Source organism: Carcharhinus amblyrhynchos, chromosome 19 (genome assembly GCF_965287045.1).
Source record: "Carcharhinus amblyrhynchos chromosome 19, sCarAmb.v2.hapA, whole genome shotgun sequence".
Lineage (NCBI taxonomy): Eukaryota > Metazoa > Chordata > Chondrichthyes > Carcharhiniformes > Carcharhinidae > Carcharhinus > Carcharhinus amblyrhynchos.
Window position 1 is genome coordinate 13,219,158 of NC_137342.1, and position 21,440 is coordinate 13,240,597.

Sequence of the window (21,440 nt, forward strand, 5' to 3'; positions counted from 1 at the left end):
CACACACACACACACACACATGCCAGCTCTAATTGCGGGGGGAGAGGGGGATGGACGCATGTTGGCACTGACAGCGGGGTGCAGGTTGGGAATGTGGAGGACGCCCCCGAGACCTTCGTAGTGGGGTACAGGGGAGGTTACTTTTTGCTTTGATTAAGGCGTCCTTTAAGAACAACGCCCTGATCTCAGTGCAGACAGTGCTGGTGGGCTTAGGCCCCGACTCTCAGTATGATAATTTGTTTTTTATTGACAAAGCACCATAAGATCTGGAGACAAAGTGGGCCAGGAACACAAAGCTTTTCAGTCAGACCTTAACATTTTGAGCAGCATTGTCCAGCTGCGCTCGCCTCAAGACCAGAAAATCCCACCTGAGCTCAATGCACCTTTGCATGGTCCATCTCCTTACTCCCGCAAACCATCCCCCCCCATGACATTTGCTATGACTCCCGTGGTGCGCGGAATGGGAAAACTCCCCACTTTGCCATTTTGGGTAAGATTCTGCCCAATAATGTTGAAAATATTGCGAGGCAATTTGTACAGGTGAGGTGAACTGAAAATCAAAGCTAAAGTAGAAGCAATGAAAGAGTGCGCAGTGGATCTTGGTCTCAGGGCTGGTCGAAAAGAATTTTGTAGGAGAAGGTTTGGGGTTTAAGCAGAGGTTTCTAGCTAGTTTGCCTGAAGTGAAGTGGGTAGGGTTGTGTGGGGAAGGGACATCTGGTGGAGGGTGATGGTGAAGCAAAGTGTTGGAGGACGGGGGAGAGCACAAACAATTAACTCTGTCTCCGTTTTTTTACAGGTACAACATAACGAATAAGGAAACCTTTTTCAACAGTGCAACCCGCAGTCGGATAGTAAGTCAGACTGTTAAGACTGGGGCCACCTTTAATTACTTTTACCATGAGATTACCTACAGATGTGTCATCATGATACTCAGTTGAGGCAGCCACATGGTATCCTAAAAACAAGGGACCAGTACGGTGGTGCATAACTTTATAGCCAGAAATTGATACACCTTGCACTCGTTAAAGCCCAAAAAAATCGAACGGGACACATACCAATTTTTACTCTCGCGTATAAGTATTTGTTGCTGAAAATGATTCAATAAAAGTGCGAGGATAATGGGCAAGGCCAACATGTAACTTGAGTTTTACATACCTGGTAGTGGTTTCCTCAGCTCCCATGGGGTTTAACATTGGGAATGTTCTTCTTTTTTCTTCCCTGTTCTAATTTTTGCTGAAATCCAACCTTTGCTTCTGCCAAATTAATGATCAAAAATGGATTTTCTTTTTCGGGACCTTTAAGAACAAAATCATGGTGATTGGTAAATAAATGCTGTTGAAAAGATATTTTGAGATTGTTTAAACAAATTTAACCCCTCCCCCAGCCTGCTTGTCCATTGTACTGCAAACATCTTGTTAAAAAAGCTGCACAAAGTCTATTTCTTTTCAAGAGTTTCTTTGCATGCTAAGGTTCTCTGTGTAAATGACAAATGGACTTTCAAGGGAAAATATGCAATACCCTGGAACTTGCACCTGCTATTTATTTACATGTACGACCTCTCCATTCTGGAGTCAGAGATGTAAAGGGATTTAGATCTCAAATGCCTGTGGTCCAAGGCTGGTTTGAGATCCATGGGTAGTAGTTTGGTATTAGAGTGTAAGCGGTGACAACTTTGTATTGGATGTAACGTGACCAATGTTAACAAGCTGTAAGTGTCCGCTGACCAAGTAGTCATGGAACCAATTACAGAATGATGTAATAATCAGCTGACCAGCTGACTCACAATAAATAAGAACCCTGTTTGGAATTGTGGAGAGCTTGGATTGACCCAGGATGAGGCCCCAAGTTTGGAGTAATGAAGTTTCTTTATTAAACTCTTTCTTTGATTTATAAGTTGGAATATGTTTTGTTACTTTTTTATTGTCTGCATTTGAAGAGTTCCTTCTGAAGTAACATTTGAGACTACTAGACGTAGTTCTGGTTGTGATATCTAACTTTTGTTTAAAATTCTTTGCAGGTTTTTGAAATTCTAAAACGAACATACTGTTTGACAGATGGATACAAGATGGGTAAGATTACGTCATGAGACAATATTGTGTTGTTCAAGGTGGTTTCAAAATAATTTTTAAAGTAGTAATAGAAATATAACACTGTGACCTTTTGGGCTGACATCTTATGTCAAGTATTGATTATTAATGTTAAAATTCTGTCTGGCTGTGCTGCTACAGGAGGGTTTTGGGAAAGGTGATTTTAAAAATGCTTTGATTTAGTTAATGGGCTCTCCCAAGGGATTCGATTCACAGAACAGCAGAGCTGGAAATTGTAGATTCGAATTCTGATGAAGAGTCCAAACATGAGTGGTTTAGACAATGACAGTGGTTTAAGGGGAGATGATAGCCCTGGCAGTTAAAATCCAACTTGGGATTCTTACCCATCAAAAGCCAACACCCATCCTGCAGTTTTCAGGAATTTGCTGAGTAAATGGTAATAAAACATACCAAATACTGGCGAGGCTTATTTCATTTATTTTATTAAGCCAAGTAAGTCAAATTTTCATTTATGACAATGACCTGGCCGAGAGGCTTAATGCCACAGCAACATAAATGACAATACACTTCACTAAAAACAATAAAACATAAGTTTTCTTATTCATTCATGAGACATGGGTGTCGCTGGCTGGGCCAGCATTTAGTGTCCATCCCAAGTTAGTTAAGAATCAACCACATTGCTGTAGGTCTGGAGTCACCTGTAGACTAGACTAGGTAAGGACATCAGATTTCCTTCCCTAAAGGACATTAGTGAACCAGGTCGGTTTTTTTTAGGACAATCAGCAATGCTTTCATTGTCATCATTAGACATTTAATTCCAGATTTTTATCAAATTCAAATTTTGCTAACTGTCATGGTGGGATTCAAGTCTAGGTCACCAGAGCATTACCCTGGGTCTCTGGATTACTAACCCAGCAACAATACTGCCACACTACTAGCAGTAAAGAAGGATTGACATTTTAACAAGTGCACGTTTCAGTCAACGGAGCCTTAATCTTTGGCAAAAGGCATACACAATAGTAAAATTACTTGGCTTCAGCTTTAATTGGACCTTGTTCCGATCAATGGTAGCTGCAAAATGAACTGAACTACAACCAAAGACTCTCGGAGTAACTAATTTGATTAAGTTGTGTCACTTTAGATTATAAGAGACAGTTAAGTGTAACAAACTTTTCAAGTAATTGGGTGGCTTCCCTGAGGAAGGTTGGATAAATTAACAGAAGCCAGCGGAGTTGGTGCCTTGTGTGTGATGAGCGGCAGTTAATCAGGGTGCACAGGTCACAGTGATGGGTGTAAAAAGGGTCACCAGTCACAAATGGAATTGCAGAGTGAAGAAGGGTGTCTAACTTACCAAAGGGAGGTTTTGAAGGCCATTTATAAATTAGGTCTCTGTAATCAAAAACAGACAGAATAGACACCTGAACATGGTGTATCTGGTAAAGTGAATATCGCAGGATTTACCATGATACATAAATCAAATCTAAACTTAATCTTAGCTTGTAAATTGTTAATGTGCAATTAAAAAGGCAAAGCGTGGCCCAACTTGATTCTAAGATATTTGTAACTTGCTTAAGTTCAGACTTATCAAACATTAAAATGTTGTGATCATGTGCGGAGTAATACTTTTTCATATTTAACAACAAAAGGTTGGTTTTAGTATCGTACAGCTGACTGGGTTCTGATTACATTATTGGTTTCCAACTGCCATTTTAATAAGTGGCCTGTGTGGGAATCAGATCCAAAGAAAAATCACGTGCTTCACTTGCCTCGAGAAACTTGGGAGGATCAGAAGCACTTATCCAGCACCACAAGGTGCGTTTAGACCTCCCCTGCTTTCCCATCCACGAGACCCTCCTTAATGGGTGACATGGTGGCACAGTGTTTAGCACTGCTGCCTCACAGCTCCAGGGACTCAGGTTCAATTCCAGCCTCAGGTGACTGTGTGAAGTTCGCACGTTCTCCCCATGCCTGCGTGGGTTTCCTCTGGGTGCTCCGGTTTCCTCCCATTGTCCAAAGATGTGCGGGTTAGGTTGATTGGCTGTACTAAATTGCCCCCTAGTGTCAGGGGATTAGCAGAGTACATAAGTGGGGTTATGGGGATAGGGTCTGGGTGGGATTGTTGTCAGTGCAGACTCGATGGGCCAAATTGTTGCCTTCTGCACTATAGGGATTCCATGATTCTATGGAAACCTTCTCACAGGACCAACCTACAGGATGATGTACTTTTCTTTGGATCTGATTGCCAATCAGTTTCTGCCCAGCAATCAGCCCCCACCAACTGACTGCTGGAAAACTGACAGGGGGGACACAGGAGTTAAATTTGCCCAGGGCTCACAGTATCAGGCTCAGGCTGTTTTGACACTCATCTCCATCCTTGTCTGCCTGATTTCCAGCCCAATTTAAAAGCAGGGTTTTACTTTAGAAATTCAAGGGCCATTCTTGTTTTTACCAAAATGACAGTGGGAGATTGTGGAACTCACATAAAGTTTATTTATTTTAAAGTTTATTCATCAGTCACAAGTAAAATTTACATTAACACTGCAAAGAAGCTACTGTGAAATTCCCTTAGTTACCACACCCCGGCGCCTGTTTGTGTCAATGCATCTAAGCAGCACGTCTTTCAGACATAGAAATCCTAATCCAGTAAAGGGGTGGCATGGTGGCGCAGTGGTTAGTACTGCTGTTTTGCATGTTTTGTATAAGCACCTTTTGGTGAGGCACACATTACCATCCAGTTCAGTTAAAGAATGTATTTCTGAAAGCGTAAATAGTTGTTAGTTTTAAAGCTAGCTTTGGGAACAGCAGCAATCTATATATATCCTACACAGTTTTGGACACTAAGAGGCAACTTAGCATGGCCAGTCCTCCCAACCTGAACCATCTTTGGACACTAAGGGAAAATTAAGCATTGCAATCCATCTAACCTGTGTATCTTTGGATTGCAGACGTAAACTGGAGCACCCAGTGGACAGCATGCAGATATGGGGAGAACATGCAAACTCCATATAGACAGTCACTCAAAGCTGGAATTGAACCTGGACCTCTGAGCGCTGAGAGGCAGCAGTGCTAACACTGTGCCACAATGTTGCCCTTTAACAGCAACAGTAGTCACACACAATGGAATTTCAGCCATTAATGTTTGCAGAATGTAATTTCAAATCACTTGTGCCTTAGGACTGCAACTGTAAGTCAAAGACCAATATCTGTGGAATGTGGAACTCAGCTAGCAGTCTGGAGATATACAACTGATTGGTGATGCAGTGGTTAGCATGCTGCCTCACAGTGCCAGAGACCCGGATTCAGTTCCGGGCTTGGAGTCTGTGGAGTCGACATGTTTTCCCCATGTCTGCGTGGGTTTCCTCCGGGTGCTCCAGTTTCCTGCCATAGTCCAAAAGACGTGCTGGTTAGATGCATTGGCTGTGTTAAATTCTCCCTCTATGTACCCAAACATGTGCTGGAGTGCGGCAACTAGGGAATTTTCACTGTAACTTCATTGTGGTGTTAATGTATGCCTACTTAATGCAATAATAAATAAATGTAAACTTAAAAACTTAGATTAGCCACCAATGATGCCTGTACTTTGGGGCATGGAGACATTGCTCTGTTTCCAGTTGACTAACTGGAAGGGAAGAGGTCTACAGTTCACCTCTTTCTAACATTGAAATTGTTTTTGGGAATTGTTTTAAGTCCCTAGCAGGTCCTGTGGACATCTGAGATATTTTTAGAAAGTAGCTTCACACCATGCTGGACTCCTACTGCAAGTCATAGTGCAGTCTTTGTATCCACCATATGGTTCTAGGTTGGAGATATTAATGAGTCCTAACTCTGTGATTATTGTAGAATGCAATGCTGATGAAGCCTTCACTTGGGATTACTATGGTGAGCTGGGACACTGGTAAATCTTTGGAGCTATGGTTGCAAGATGAGATACTGCTGTGTTGTTGATGCCATCACAGGCTTAAACATGGTGGCAATTTTCCTGGTTCTAACTGTAAATTTGTTTTCCAGGTATCGCCACTTTATTGGCAAATGGAGTTTATGAATCGTTTTATCCTCTTCATGATGTAAGTATGATATTTACTGCAGTACTTTGTTTTCTAAAGTGGGGATAATGTAGAAACGCACAACAATCTGGTGCCAGAGCATTGAATTGATCCAGTGATCAATAGATAGAACATCATTAAAGGCAAGCAGTGAATGGAAACAAGCAAGGGAACAAGATTAAGAGATATTTAGATGCAAGTCGAAGAATGGAAAAGTGATGATTAGGGAGTAACCACTGTGTCTTTATTTCTTTACAGTTTGTATTTTAAAATCAGAAATCTGACAGAATTGAAACAAAAAATAGGAATATTATAATGTAGCCAATGATAACATTGAAATCTGTTATAATGTAACCAATGAGAATATGCTGTGAAGGTCAGCTGACCTAGGAGACAATGCAACCAATGGCAAAATAATGTGATGGTCAGCTGACTAGCTGACCCTGTATAAATTGAAAGTAGATGGGGATTGAGGGGAGCTTGTGTGCTTCAGGGTGTTATGGAGTTTCTTTATTAAACTCTTTTTAGATTTACTTTGTGAAGTTAGTTCCTTTGCTGTTTGCAACTGGAGTATCCTGACTGCTGGATGAACAGGGAGGGATGTAAATAGGCAGTCAACCTGATATCACCTATTTCACATTATCAGCTATGGTCATAATAATCCTCACAGTCCAAATTAAGGACTGGACCTTGGCAGAGAAACCTGGGAACTAATTCTGAAGTGCTGCATGATGCTTGGAGAGCTAAAAAACTAAGAAGATAAAATGAGTTTGAAAAGGGAAAACACGTGTAGCAAATAACAAATGTTTATTGGGCCAGTATAATTATATCACTCATGTTACACAGTATATTTAATGGCCAGGATTCTGTTGGACCCAAAGGGATCATATCCACTGATTAGAGAATCATTGGAGAATCCCCTCAGTAGGGGAGGGGAGGCCTGAAAGAATCAAATGCCCTCCAGGGACTTAACTAGTCACCTTTGGGCAGCCTGTGATTGAGGTCCCCAGTGGCAGAGGTCCTAAATATGAGGGTGGCAGCTGGAGCCAACACCCACTTGAGGTCCAGAATCAGTTTGGGGCTCCAGACCAATAGTGAGTAAGAATTGGAAACTACCAAATTCTCCTGAATCATGGGACGGGAGGAGGGAGGTAGGGCAGTGACTTTCAATGGTAAGCTAACCTCTCTCCACCCACCCGTCCCCCCTCCCCCATCTTTCCCTGGTGATAGGTCCTTCAATCTGGTGCAGATCCATCCACCTCCCTGGGTGGTTACTGGCAAAACTGGGAAGCCTTCTTCTCAGGCCGCAGGAAAGACGTGCAACCATCATTTGATCCCTAAGCCACCATTAAATGGTAGTGGGCTCATGGATCATAGGTGTCAATTGACTGAATAATGAGTTTAACAGGCATCTTGTCGCTGGTGGCTAGGAACTGTGCATCAGCCTGTTATATCCTCAAATTAAACAATACTGTTTTTGTCACCAAAGGGAGACAGAAATAGAACCTCTCTGTGATTACTTGGGCCCATTTATCATGTTTCCATCGTGATGGTCTGCGCTAAATTCAATCCGATATTTGGACGTGAAAATCATTAGTGAATGTGAGACTTACTATCAGAAGGAGCATGCAAGGTGAATATCATAAATTAATTTGAGTGGAAAGCGGGGGGAATAATAGAGGGTTCTGCTGAGGGGCTTAGTTGAAGAGGAGTGGGAAGAGGTTTACATGGAGCATTTGGGCTGAATGGCCTGCTTCTATGCTGGACATTCTCAGTGATTTCATCTAATATTTGTTTTATTAAAGGGTGATTATGAAGCCATTGATCCAGAAGAGAACGAACGCAAGGTAGGGTAGTCAATAAATTTATTTAGTCATCATAACGTCTCTCTCTTTGAGTGTTTTCAAAGGTGCAAGTGCAAACATACAGACAATATTTGTATTATTCTGTGCAGCACTGTCCTTTTGAATTTTGTGCAAGTATTTGAGCATGTGGCAAAAGGAGATGTCAGAATTATTAGAATCTTCCTACTTTTCACTATCATATCTAATTTTCAGTTTTGATTTTACTTTTGTTCTGAAGGATATTTTAAGAAAACCTATTTCTTTGAATTGGAAACTACCAAATTCTCCTGAAATGGTCAATAACTGTATGGAAAGTATGTGGGGGTATTTAACTTCGAATCCTTCACTCCTCATTTTCTTCTCTGAACTGGGTGCTTTACCAATTTTTTTAAAGAATTGTCAGGAAAACCTTGTGTCATTCGCTTATCATTTTGATGCTTTCCAAGATTTTATATGGGAGTTTTTAACCCACGTCAGAGATGTCATCAAGAATGTGTATCAAACGCACCCAGTATTATAGCTGTTTGGCACATCTTTCATGAAAATGTTATTGAGCCTGGGTAAGATGCTCTTTAGGAGTGCCAGTGCAGAATTGATGGACTGAATGGCCTCCTTCTGCACTGTAGGGATTCTATGTTGAGGAGGAACTTCTTCACTCAAAGGGTGGTGAATCTCTGGAATTCTCTGCCCGTTGAAGTGGTGGAGGCTGCCTCGCTAAATATTTTTAAGACGCGGGTTGATGGGTTTTTGATAGGAGAGGGGATTAAGTGTTATGGGGAGAGGGCGGGAAAGTGGAACTGAGCAGCGACAGATCAGCCATGATCTTATTGAATGGCGGGGCAGGCTCGAAGGGCTGGATGGCCTACTCCTGTTCCTATTTCTTATGTTCTTATGTTCTTATGGGGTGGCACGGTGGCACAGTGGTTAGCATTGCTGCCTCACAGCGCCAGGGACATGGGCTTAATTCCCAGCTTGTGCAGATTTTGCACGTTCTCCCTGTTTCTGTGTGGGTTTCCTCCGGATGCTCCGATTTCCACCTACAGTCCGAAAGACGTGCTGGTTAGGTGCATTGGCCATGCTAAATTCCCCTCAGTGTACCCAAACAGGTGCTAGAGAGTGGAGACTGGGAAATTTTCACAGTAACTCATTGCAGTGTTAATGAAAGCCTACTTGTGTTTAATAAATAAACTTTAAAACTATGGTTATTGTAACAGCTGATCCATCAATAGGCAACTTTGTTCATCTCTGTTCACCGCACTGTTTAGCACCCATTTGTCAAAAGTCTGTAGACCTAGCCATTTAGTTATTTGTTGCAATGTGTGACAACTTAGTAAACACAATCAAAACAGATTGCTGGAAATATTCAGCATTTCCAGCAGTTTTAGATTTTATTTCAAATTCCCAGAGTTTGCAGTACTTGCAGCAAGTGGAATTATTGGCAAACTTTGTCCGGTTGTGTTATAATCCACTCTCTTAATCACATTCCCATTTATTAAGTCCCCATACCAAAAACAAAGACTCTCTCAATTGAAACGTAGTGTTTTTATATTAAGCGCCACAGTGCCTGATGTCTTGTCAAAATAAAACACAAGTATGCACTCATTCATTTTTGACAACTGGATTCAAGCTGGTCAACAGCTGGAAATGGAGCCATTCAATTGATCAGAACTAATTGCTTGAGAGGATACTCAAACTTCTCATTTAAAGTATTAATGTTTCTAATTTACCTTCCAGCTGCTGTTTCAAGAATGGGCCCGATATGGAGTATTTTATAAATACCAGCCAATTGACCTGATAAGGTAGCTTTTGAAATGTTTTTCCCTGGGAAATACCTGAGAAATGTTCTTTCATTCTGATGACCATGTTGTTTTAATGCATCGCGTGATGGTACAGTTGTGGATATTAGGAAAGCTATAGTTAGTACACTGTTAGCATATGAGACCAGAAACCCCAAGGTACATTGTGAAGTTAGACCAGGCCCCAACTAAGGATGAATTTGCAATGTTGACAGAGCTGGGTGTATATCAATGATGTTTCCGGAGCGTAAGTTGATGCTGTGTGCTTAGTCTGGTTTCATTTCTGGTAGGCTTCCTTACAGTTTATACATCACTCAGCTATTTCAGAGTGCAGACCAGGTAAGGACAGCAGCTTTCCTCCCCACTGAGCCAGATGGTTTTTTATGGCAATTATCTTATGGTCAGCGTTACCGAGAATTGATTTATTTATGAATTTAATTGCCACCGGGTGTCCAGGTCTCGTGGTGGGATGTGAGCCTGGGTCTCTGGATTGCTAATTCAGTGACATTACCATTACTCTACCACCTCCCCCATATAACTGTGCAGCTGTCTTAAACCTGTGGTTTCTGACTATTATATGTTTAACTTAAATAAAAAATAGGATCATAATGTGTGAAATTTGAAATGCATTCTGTGATAACTCAAGGTGAAAATTATTTGATTGATCTTGGTTGCCGTGTATGCTCGAATTAGTCAAGTAAAATCAGATAATAAAAGCAAATTACTGCGGATGCTGGAACCTGAAACCAAAAGAGAAAATGTTGGAAAATCTCAGGTCTGGGAGCATCTGTAAGGAGAGAAAAGAGCTGATGTTTCGAGTCCAGATGCCCCTATTTCAAACAGCTAATAATGCTGCAATCAGATAATAGTTGTTGAGTATATTCCCTGATCCATGTCCCCATCAAAAGACCATTCTTGAAGGGTGAGTGAGTCAGAGATAAGGCTACATCATGGAAGCAATCCTTCAGTGTGTGGTCACAGTTGCTTACTGGAACTGTGGGATCAGTGCATTTATTCCAGGCTGTTTTATTGAATCACAGATCTTTACAAATCAGGAAGAGGCCATTTGAGCTTGCACTGGTCCCCTGAAAGACCTACTTCTACTTAGTTCCACTCCCCTGTTTTTACCCCATAACCTTACCTATTATTCCTTTTCAGATAGCAATCCAATTTGCTTTTGAATATCTCAATCAAGCCTGCCTCCACCACCCTCTCAACTTAATTCCAGACTCCAATCACCTTTTGATTTGATTTATTATTGTCACGTGTGACATTATTAGTGTACAGTGAAAAGTTTTGTTTCTTGCATGCTATACTGACAAAGTATACTGTACATAGAGAAGGAAACGAGAAGGTGCAGAATGTAGCCTTACTGTCATAGCTAGAATGTAGAGAAAGGTCAACTTAATGCGAGGTAGATCTATTCAAAAGTCTGATGGCAGCAAGGAAGACGTGTTCTTGAGTCAGTTGATATGTGATCTCAGACTTCCGTATCTTTTTCCGGATGGAAGAATGTGGAAGAAAGACTGCCAGGGGTGCGTGGGACCCTTAATTATGCTGGCTGCTTTGCTGAGATAGCGAGAAGTGTAGATGGAGTCAGTGGATGAGAAGCTGCTTTGTGTGATGGATTAGTCTACATTCACGACATTTTATAGTTTCTTGTGGTTTTGGGCCACAAGATACAACCAGAAAAAATGCTTTCTATGGTACATCGCTGGATGACAAAAGTTTTCCTCACATCACTTCACTTCTTTTGCCAATTATTTTGAATCTGTGCTCTCTAGTTCTTGATGTACTCTTGGGAGGAACAATTTCTCAATACTTGCTCTATCTAGTATACTCTAACAAGTCTCCTCTCAGTCTCTTTTTCTTCAAGGAAAACAGACCCAACCTCTCCAATTGCAGTAATTTGCTTCTCTCCAATCTATCTTTATAGCTACAGATGTTTATCCCTGGAATCAACTTTGTGAATCTTTCCAATACTTTCACATTCTCTACTCAAGTATGGTAGCCAGAAGTGGATACAGTATTCCATCTGAGGTCCAATTAGTGTCTTATTCAAGTTCAACATGGTTGCCTTACTCTTGTACATAATGCTCCTATTAATAAAACCTAGGGTAACGTGCTTTATTAACTACTCTTTCAACACTTCTGTTACTTTTATGTGCATACACCCAGTTTTCTTTGATCCTACAACTCCTTTAAAGTTTTTTCCTTTATTTTACACCGTCATTCCATATTGGGTGGGATTTTCAACCTTGCCCGGCCCAAAACTGGAAAACCCCAGCCAAAATCAATGGAGCTTTCCATGGTCCATCCCTCACCCGCTCCGATTCCTGTGGCGGGCAGAATGGTAAAATTCTGGCCGTTATTCCCGTGAAAATGTCATGGACATTCATTTGCCACGTGTCTCCCAAAATCCACCAATATGTCTATGTGCTTTTGAAGTTCAAAACTATCCTCATCCCAGTTGATAATTCTTCCAATCTTTATCATCTGCACATTTTGAAATCATTCCCTGCATACCATGGTCTAGATCACTGATATATACCAGAAAGGGTAAGGATCCCAACACTGATTCCTGGGGAACTACACTACAAACCTTCCTCTAATCTGAAAAACAAATATTTATCATTCTATTTCCTATCACTCATCCAATTTTTTGAATCCAAGTGACTACTTTCCCTTTTATTCCATGGGCTAGAATTTTGCTCACAAGCCTGTTGTGTGGCACTGTATCAAATGCCTTTTGAAAACCCATCAACAGCATTGCCCTAATCAACCATCTCTGTTACCCCCTCAAAACACTCCGGCTAGTTAGTTAAATATGATTTTCCCTGAATGAATCCATGCTGTCTTTCTGAAATTATCATGGACTTATCCAAATGAATACTGGCTTTGTCTTGAACTGTAATTTCCAGAGTTTTCTCCACTGTTGAAGTCAAACTGACTGATCCATAGTGGTCAGCATTATCCTTGCACCCCTTTTTGAACAATGCTATAACGTTCATGATTCTCCAGTCCTCTGGCACCATCCCTGTGTCTAAGAAAGACTGGAAGATTATCATCAGTGCCTCTGCCATATCCACTTTCACCTCTCCCAGTACCTTCGGCTGCAACTATCCAACTTTCCTGGTACCTGATCAATTTTAAGTAACAATATATTTTTTTAATACCTCTTCCTTCTCAATTGCAAATACCACAAGTTTGCCAGGTACCTCCTCTTTAACCTTGAACTGGATAACATCCTCTTCCTTTGTAAAGACAGGTGCAAAGGGTTTAATGGTAATTTAATGAGACTAAATTGTTTTCTAATTATTTTAACATTCTCATCTTTCCTAGGAACTACTTTGGAGAGAAGATTGGACTGTATTTTGCATGGTTGGGTCTGTACACTCAACTGTTGATGCCAGCATCACTGGTTGGGATCATAGTGTTTCTTTATGGTTGTGCTACGATAGACAAAGATATACCGAGGTAAAATTTTAAGTCATAAAATGAGATGCTATTTATAATTAGTTGTGTAATGACTGAAAATAAAAAACACCAATTCTATTATAATAATGCAATTGCAGTCTATTGTGCACGTTTAAAATCCCACAGTTCCAGAAATTGAGAATAAAAGCTTGGGGTATTCACCAGGAAGGATTATTACATGCAGTGACATTGGGCTGAATTCTCCAGCCCTTCCCACTAGCAAGATTTTCCAGTCCTGCCGATGACGATCCCCATGCTGAGGGCAGAACATCATAGGCATCGGTGGAACTGGACGATTGGTTTGGCAACCAATGGCAATCTAACTCCGTTGCTGGAAAACATGTGCAGAGGGAGCTGGAAAATCTGATTCAGAATATTTACAGCACAGAAAGAGGCCATTTGGCCTGATAGGTTTTTATGCTCCACACAAGACCCCTCCCATCCTCCCTGATTTCAGCATATGAGCTCATCCTTCTTGTCTCTCATGTCCTTCTCCAGCTTCTTCTGAAACATACCTATGCTATTCACTTCAACAGCTGCATGTGGTTGGCAGCTTCTACATTGGCATAACTGAGTAAAAAAGTTAGTCCTGAATTTCTTATAATTACAAAAGTGGATTCTGTGACAATTCACCTTTCATGTTGGTTGTACTTAATGGCCTATTTCTCAGGCCACGCTCAGGGTACTGAGGTCCCAGTGTGGCAGACAGTAAGCACTTTGCAAACTCCCACTTGGAAGTGTGCTGGCTCCTTTTCATATTACTGTTATGTACTGTTACCCATTACTCACAGCAATGAATTTGGAAATTGCAGTTTTATGTATGAGGACATAATACTCAAACAAAGATTTCACAAATTAAAGGTAAATTAGTCAAGATTGTAGAGAAGCAGAATTGGGTAGAACATTGCTATATTTCTGCAATCCAGGCAAGGCAGCTACAAGATGTTTATTTGAGCCATTGTGGTATAGGTAGGAGATTGTAATTATAGTTTGAAGAGGAAGTTTTTTTGTATAAATATGGGCATACAAGTTTATCATAACAAGGTTGACAACAGGTTTAAAGTTTAGTAGGAGTCCTCTCACTTCCTGCACTATATACTTGATAATATATTTCATATCTAGTGTTTGCATAAACAACCTGTCTGCCAGACCTGGTAGTTTTATGTTCCTGTGAGAACGTTGTACCTTGTCATTGTGCAAACTTTGCACAAATTGCTGAAAACGCTTTGATTTTTTTTTTCTGCAGTCCAATGTTTTCCCAGTATCTCAAGATAGATATGAAACAATAAGATTCCCCATTTCACAATAACACAGTTGCATTGACTTGTCTTTTGCATATTCTGGGGTTGTCATTATACTTTTTAACTGATTGCTTCAGCCTCTCTGTAAAGCCTGTATTAATTTTAGCACAATCCGTCATTTGTCCACCTCTGTTTAAATCTCAGGAGGCCCCCGTCTCTTTCCTGATCGTCCTTTTACCATGACTGTGATGGAATTGAGAGGCAATCAGAGTTGCTGTTTTAAGCCACCCTCTCAGTCAAGGAATAGGGCCTAGCAAATGAAAAATATAAAGAGAATAAAACTTGATAGAAGTCAATGTGGCTTCAATTGAAGCAATTTTTTGAAAAAACCATCTAGGCCTTTTGGCTAAGATGAAGATCAGATCAAGCACTGGAAGGAGTGTAATGCCTGCTCCAATCATCTTGGATCTTGTTGATCAAGTGCAAGATAGGAAATAGGGAATCTGTCTTGTTAGCTTGGATCTGTAATGTTTCTATTGCAGGAACTTTGATTGGACCAATTTGGTTTTTGATTGGATTTTTTAAAAAAAAATAAAACTGGAGGAGATTGGGAAGAGTTTTCTTTTTATCTACTCGCAACCTGTACCAGAGACTGTATATTCAATTCAAAATCACCTTTATAATTAAGCACCGATTTTCAATACACTTTCTCTTTTGTATCGCTCCAGTCTAGAGATGTGTGATGCGCAGAATAACTTCACCATGTGCCCGCTCTGTGATACGTCGTGTGACTACTGGTACCTCAGTACTGCTTGTGCCACAGCACGTGCTAGCCATTTGTTTGACAATCCCGCTACTGTCTTGTTCTCCATCTTTATGGCTCTCTGGGGTAAGAACAACGTTTGCTCATTTTCAACTTCTGGTTCAGAACATGATGGCTCCTTTTTGGAATGCCCTTTCGTTTCATGGAGCTGAGTTTATAGCTGGAACTTCGTTGCCCCACCTGCCACAGGAATCGGAGCGGGCGAGGGGTTCAACATGCAAAGATCCGTTGATCTCGGGGGGATTTTAGGGTTTCGGGACAAGCAAGGCCTCTGTTTTGAGGAGAAGTCTTTTTCCTCAGAGGATGATGATGGCCTGGAACGTGCTGTCTGGGAGGGTGGTAGAAGTGGGATGCCTCACATCCTTTGCAAAGTACTTAAAGGAGAACTTGGCACATCACAACGTTCAAGGGTAGGGGGTCAAGTGCTGGCAAGTGGGATTAGGTGGGCAGGTCAGGGCATTTCATGCATTGGTCCAGGGCCTCTTCTGCACTGTGGTATTCTGTGAAAATATCGGAAAATTGTGGGACAGCGTGTCTGCGATTTCGAAACACTTTCTCTGAGTAGATGAGGTGGAGTGTGTTTGTTCAGAAAACCAGCCATTCCTATCATTATCATCAAATTGTTATTGAGTAAAAGCCTTGAGAGCGTTTTTAATACATACTCACACCTTTTTTCTTTTCAAATCACTAAAGATCAGTGAAGTTGAAACTCACTCCATCGTAGCCTACAGAATGCGCGCACAGACTGACACAAATGCTTTATTGAATGTATCTATTTGTGGATGATATTAAGATTGGTGGAGTTGTGGATAATGATGAAGGTTATCAGAGAATACAGCAGGATATACATTGGCTGGAAAATTGGGTGGAACAATGGAATTTAATCTGGACAAATACAAGGTTGTGCATTTTGATAGATCCAATTCAGGTGGGAGCTATAAAATAAATGGCAGAACCACCAGGAGCATAGATACACAGAGAGGTCTGAGGGTACAGGTCCACAGAACCTTAAAAGGGGCAGCACAGGTGGAAAAGTTAGTGAAGAAAGATATGGCGTGCTTGCCTTCATCAAATGGGGCATCAAGTATAAAAGTTGACAAATTATGTTACAGTTGTATAAAATGTTGGTTAGGCCACACTAGCAGAAGGACATGGAGGCTTTGGAGAGAACGCAGAAAAGGTTTACCAGGATGTTGCCTGGTATGGAGGGTATTAGCTATGAGGAGAGATTGAATAAACTGGGATTGTTCTCCCTGGAAAGACAGAGGCTGAGGGCTATAGATGAGAGGTATAGATAGGGTGAACAGTTGGAAGCTTTTTCCCAGGGCAGAAATGATAATTACAAGGGGGCACCCAGTTCAAGATAATAGGGGTAAAGGTTCAGTGGAGATGTGCGGGGGAAGGTTTTTACATGGAGGGTGGTGGGGGCCTGGAAAGCACTGCCAAGTTAGGTGGTTGAGGCAGTTACATTAGCCACATTTAAGACTTACCTTGATAGGCATATGAACAAACGGGGAATAGAGGGATATAAGCAGCTAGTCTAGATAGGTAAACATGATTGGTGCAGGCTTAGAGGGCTGAAGGGCCTGTTTCTATGCTGTGCTATTCTTTGTTCTGTAGTTTGGCTGGTGGAGTGATAGACTTGAGAAGCTTCCTGAGCTTTATGGAAGGAAAGTTCAAAGACAGTTTGGTTACAGCATATATTCCATTATGTTAAGTCATGTTTTGGGTTTGAAATAAAGCAGTTTGCATTCTGCCTCAGGTATTCTATTCCTGGGCACAGAATGTTCTGCTTTACATTTTTGATTTAGTTAAATAATTAACAGTCTCATGGCCAGACATGTTGCCATACCAATTTATCTTCTGAACTAATTTTCATTTCACACGCACCTCCCGCCACCCCCCTCACCTCCCCAAGTTCACTGAGATGCAAACTAGTTGACACATTACCATCACCTACCAATACGTTCTGCTTGTGCATGTCATTGAATCCCTAGAATATTGCGACAGTGCAGAAGGAGGTCATTTGGTTCATTTAGTCTGCACCAACTTCCCAACAGAGAACCCCATCCAGGCTTGGGGACACTAAGGGGTAGTACATCTAAACCGCTCAACTTTGGATTGTGGGGAGAAACCCAAGCACCCGGTTCCATCGAGACATCTTACCCTACAGGTGGCCTTGGGTCAGCTAGCTTGGAAGATATGGCATAACACCATTGAAGCCAAGGTGCTCATTAGCCTTGAAGCTGCATGATGCTGCTGCTTGACTGGTGTCCCGCTCACATTTAAAGCCAATCGGAGAATTGTCAGGTCAGATTTGTGGCAGTCTTGATTCTGCAGATACTCATGTGAATGTCTAGAAAATCTGGAACACCAGGCATTGGGCTTTCAGATCTCTGTGCCCAGTTTCTCCTGGTGAGGGAAGCTCGCCTCTTATTTTGTAAAAAGACTCCACTTCCCTTTGAAAGTGCTTTGCGTTATGACCATAAGATATGGGAGTAGAATTAGGCTATTTGGCCCATTGAGTCTGCTCCATCATTCAATCATGGCTGAGAACCTATTTATTTCTGTCTTAAAGATACTCAATGGCCCGGCTTCCACAGCCTTCTGTGGCAATGAGACCCACGGATCCATCACTCTTTGGTTGAAGAAATAAGTTCCTCTCATCTCAGTTTTAAAGGGGCATCCCTTCACTCTGAGGTTGTGCCCTTGAGTTTTAGTCTCTCCCAGTACTGGAAACATCCTCTTCACATACACTCTATCTAGGCCTCTCAGTATCCTGTAAATATCAATAAGATCTCCCCCTCATCCTTCTAAAGTCCATCGAGTATTGACCAAACTCATCAATCTCTCCTCATGTGACAAACCCACCATTCCTGGGATTGTTCTTGTGAATCTCTTCTAAATCCCCTCCAAGGCCAGCGCGTCATTCCTTAGATACAGGGCCCAAAACTGCTCACAATACTCCAAATGCGGTCTGACCAGAGCCTTACACAGCCTCAGCAGTATATCCCTGCTCTTGTATTCTAGCCCTCTAGAAATGAATGCTAACATTGTCTTTGTCTTCCTTGCTGCCAACTGAACCTACATGTTAACCTTAAGAGAGTCCTGAACTATGACTCCCAAGTCCCTTTGTGCTTCAGATTTCTGCAGTTATATTTCATTTGTTGTTAATTATCAGTCAGCCCTGCTTAAAAAGGAACCACAGTTCAGCGATTTTAAAGCCTGAGGCTGTAGGTTAGTCATTGTCAATTAAACACACATCTGCTTCGAGCACAAACTTAAATCCTGATAATCTTCCATTAGTAACTTTGGTTTTTAATTATTAAAATTTGGGTGGCACAGTGGCTAACACTGCTGCATCACAGTGCCAGAGACCCAGGTTCAATTCCCAGCTTGGGTGACTATCTGTGCGGAGTTTACGCGTTCTCCCTGTGTCTGCAAGGGTTTCCAGGTGCTCCAGTTTCGCCCCCCCCCACAGTCCAGAAGACAATACTGGGTTAGGGGCAATGGCCAGGCTAAATTCTCCCTCAGTGTATCCATCTAGGCACTGGAGTGTGGCAACTAGGGGATTTTCACAGTAACTTCATTGCAGTGTTAATGTAAGCTTACTTGAGACACTAGTAAATAAACTTTAAGCTTGAATATTATATTCAATATAAAACTCGATGAGCCAAATGGCCCCCTTCTGCACTGCAGGGATTCAATGATATTTTCAGTTTGACTATTTACTGTTAACACCTTTCATTAAAAACATTTTCTCCACAGCAACCTTGTTCCAGGAATCCTGGCTGCGTCGGCAGATGAGATTATGTTACCAGTGGGATTTAACTGGCCTTGAAGAGGAAGAAGTGAGCAAACATTAGTGTCTAATGACTAGATATATGTTTATGGAAATTCAATCATTCCACATTTCCATGCCTAAGGAATTTGCTTGTCAGGAAGTTGGCCAAAAATAGGGCAATGTCATGGTAACATGGAACACACCCTTTGAGCAAGGTTTCCTACTGGAAAGATCAGTAAATATAATAGGAGTGACCACACACAGTATCCTGTGCCTCATAGATCTGAGGGTGTTTTTATGTGCCCGGCAATGAGATAAGTGTAGCCTTGGTGCCAACTCTGGCAGCTTGAATGGAAACTCAGACTCTGTCTTGGCTCTAGTGTCCTGCATCTCCATTAGTTTGAAAAGCCTAAAGTACAGCGCAGATTGGGGCATTGTGTATCACTGAGCAAATTTTTTTTTGCATTTTTACACAGCATGGTGGGAGTGCTGAGGTTCAGGGAATGTAGTTGGCTCCATGGCGGAGGTGCCTGCTGTTCTGTCTAAGGGTGGCAGCCTTCCTGCTTTCCTGCCAGCCTCCCAATCAGTGCTCTTGTTGGAGACAGACATCCCTGGCCAAAATTGAGACCCATCAGGCTGCAGTCCGGCTGCCAATGGCCAGAGATTTTTGAGGCTGCCGGTTCTCCATCTCAAGTGCCCTCAGCAGAGGTTCATCAGCCTTCTACTCTCAAACACTATCTGCTTGCGAGATATATCATAGAAACCCCAGAATAGGCAAAAGAGCATACATGACTGGTTCTAAGGCTTTTCACAAGATACTTATGGACATATGGCAGTCACATAATCATTTGTGAGATCAAGAATGGTACCTGTTGAAAGTAAAGATGTCTTGCTTCAGCTTGGCTGTTGGTCTTCATAATTTTCATGATGTAACAGGTGCCATCAGAAAATGGTACTGTCCAAGTGGGTGTTAGGTTTGGATGGAATGGGAGGAAGCAGTGTCTGGAGCTTTTAGTATGGGAGGGACTGTTCAAATGAACCTCCCCCCTAGTTTCTGTCTTACAGCTCTAGAAGCTCAATGTACGGCTGTGTGTTCCTCTTCCGCATTGTTCAATTTCTCACGCCTCTTATTTTAACCTCCCCGCTCCGAGTCTTCCTCCTGATCCAACTGCAAGGCGACTTGCCCTTGGATTGCAAGACTGTGGTGCACACAGCAAAAAGATAATGGCCATAATTCTCCAATCTTGTACACTCTGCCAGCGGGAACGGAGAACTTGGTGCTCAGCCAAAACTCCGTTCACTGCAGGTGGAATGGAGAATCCCATCCATGGGCGAGGTTGGAGAACTCCGGCCAATGAATTCTGAAGCTCTGATGGAAGTAGACATGGGAACGGTTACAGATCACCGTGCATTGCTGCTCATGGTTGCAAAGCCGTTGAACAGTGAGTGAATGGAAGCCTTCCCTGTTGACATTCTTGCCAGAATGTTATCACTGTTCAGGCCAGCAGGATTTTCCCATCCCCTTGCAGTGAATGGACGTTTGACTGTGACCTCAGTGCAGTGGGAGTCTGATGTGAACAGCTGGTAAAATCGTTGTTTCTGGTGGAGTTAGTTCCTGATGGAGAACACGGGGCTTGCAGTTACGATAACCTCTGTGTGGAAATCCAGCAATGCAGGCAAATCCCAGTACTCCTGCCCACTTTTCAGTCTCCAAATGGAAGATTAGGAGGTGTGGTTGCTTTGAAAACAGTGCATCACTGCCCTGCTGAATGGGAATTGCACACAATGACCTGAGTAGTTCTCATGGGTAACATTGGATATGACTCCATCTCTCGTAGAGATTATTAATAATCTTCATGATGTGCTCACGGAGAGCTGCAAGTGGACAGGGATGAATTTGTTTAAAAAACACACACACAATAAGTCTGAAATGTGACTATTATAGTATAAAATCTGCTATCAATCAAATTTAGGCTCCAGATATTTAAAAGCATATTTCAGAAACCTGAATGGCTGAACAGAACATTATCCTTTCACCTCTAAGAACTCCAATCTACACTAATGGAATGAAATTATTTATCAGATAAAAGGATTTCTATGCAAAATGTGCCTTAATCCAACTCCTAATGGATGCTGATCCCTATCACACAGCTACTCATGTTCCACTACCAAGTGACACTAAATTGACATGATCACTTTAGTAATAAGTGATGGGAATAGAAATCTGAAGGCACAAATTAAGCGCCATTCTTGTTCTACTGGAACAAGCTGAAGGAAAATTGTTAACTTCATAAACGCATCTCATTCGCTTTTTCTAATTAAACACTTGGGTAATTTTAAAACGCCCCCTGAAATTTAAAATAAATATCACATTTATTTTAGCG

General features: G+C 41.7%; 1 protein-coding gene across 5 annotated transcripts in view; it reads left to right on the plus strand.

Annotated features, from left to right (window-relative positions):
* Positions 1–21,440, plus strand: part of LOC145355316 (anoctamin-2-like) — a 117,536-nt gene that overhangs the window by 44,495 nt on the left and 51,601 nt on the right. For all 5 annotated transcript variants that reach the window (XM_080207270.1, XM_080207271.1, XM_080207274.1 and 2 more), the window contains 8 exons: positions 797–851; positions 2,018–2,069; positions 6,057–6,112; positions 7,897–7,938; positions 9,670–9,734; positions 13,074–13,208; positions 15,178–15,338; positions 19,041–19,123. In XM_080207270.1, coding sequence (XP_080063396.1) covers positions 797–851; positions 2,018–2,069; positions 6,057–6,112; positions 7,897–7,938; positions 9,670–9,734; positions 13,074–13,208; positions 15,178–15,338; positions 19,041–19,123 — 649 coding nt within the window. The remainder of the gene's footprint in view (positions 1–796; positions 852–2,017; positions 2,070–6,056; positions 6,113–7,896; positions 7,939–9,669; positions 9,735–13,073; positions 13,209–15,177; positions 15,339–19,040; positions 19,124–21,440) is intronic.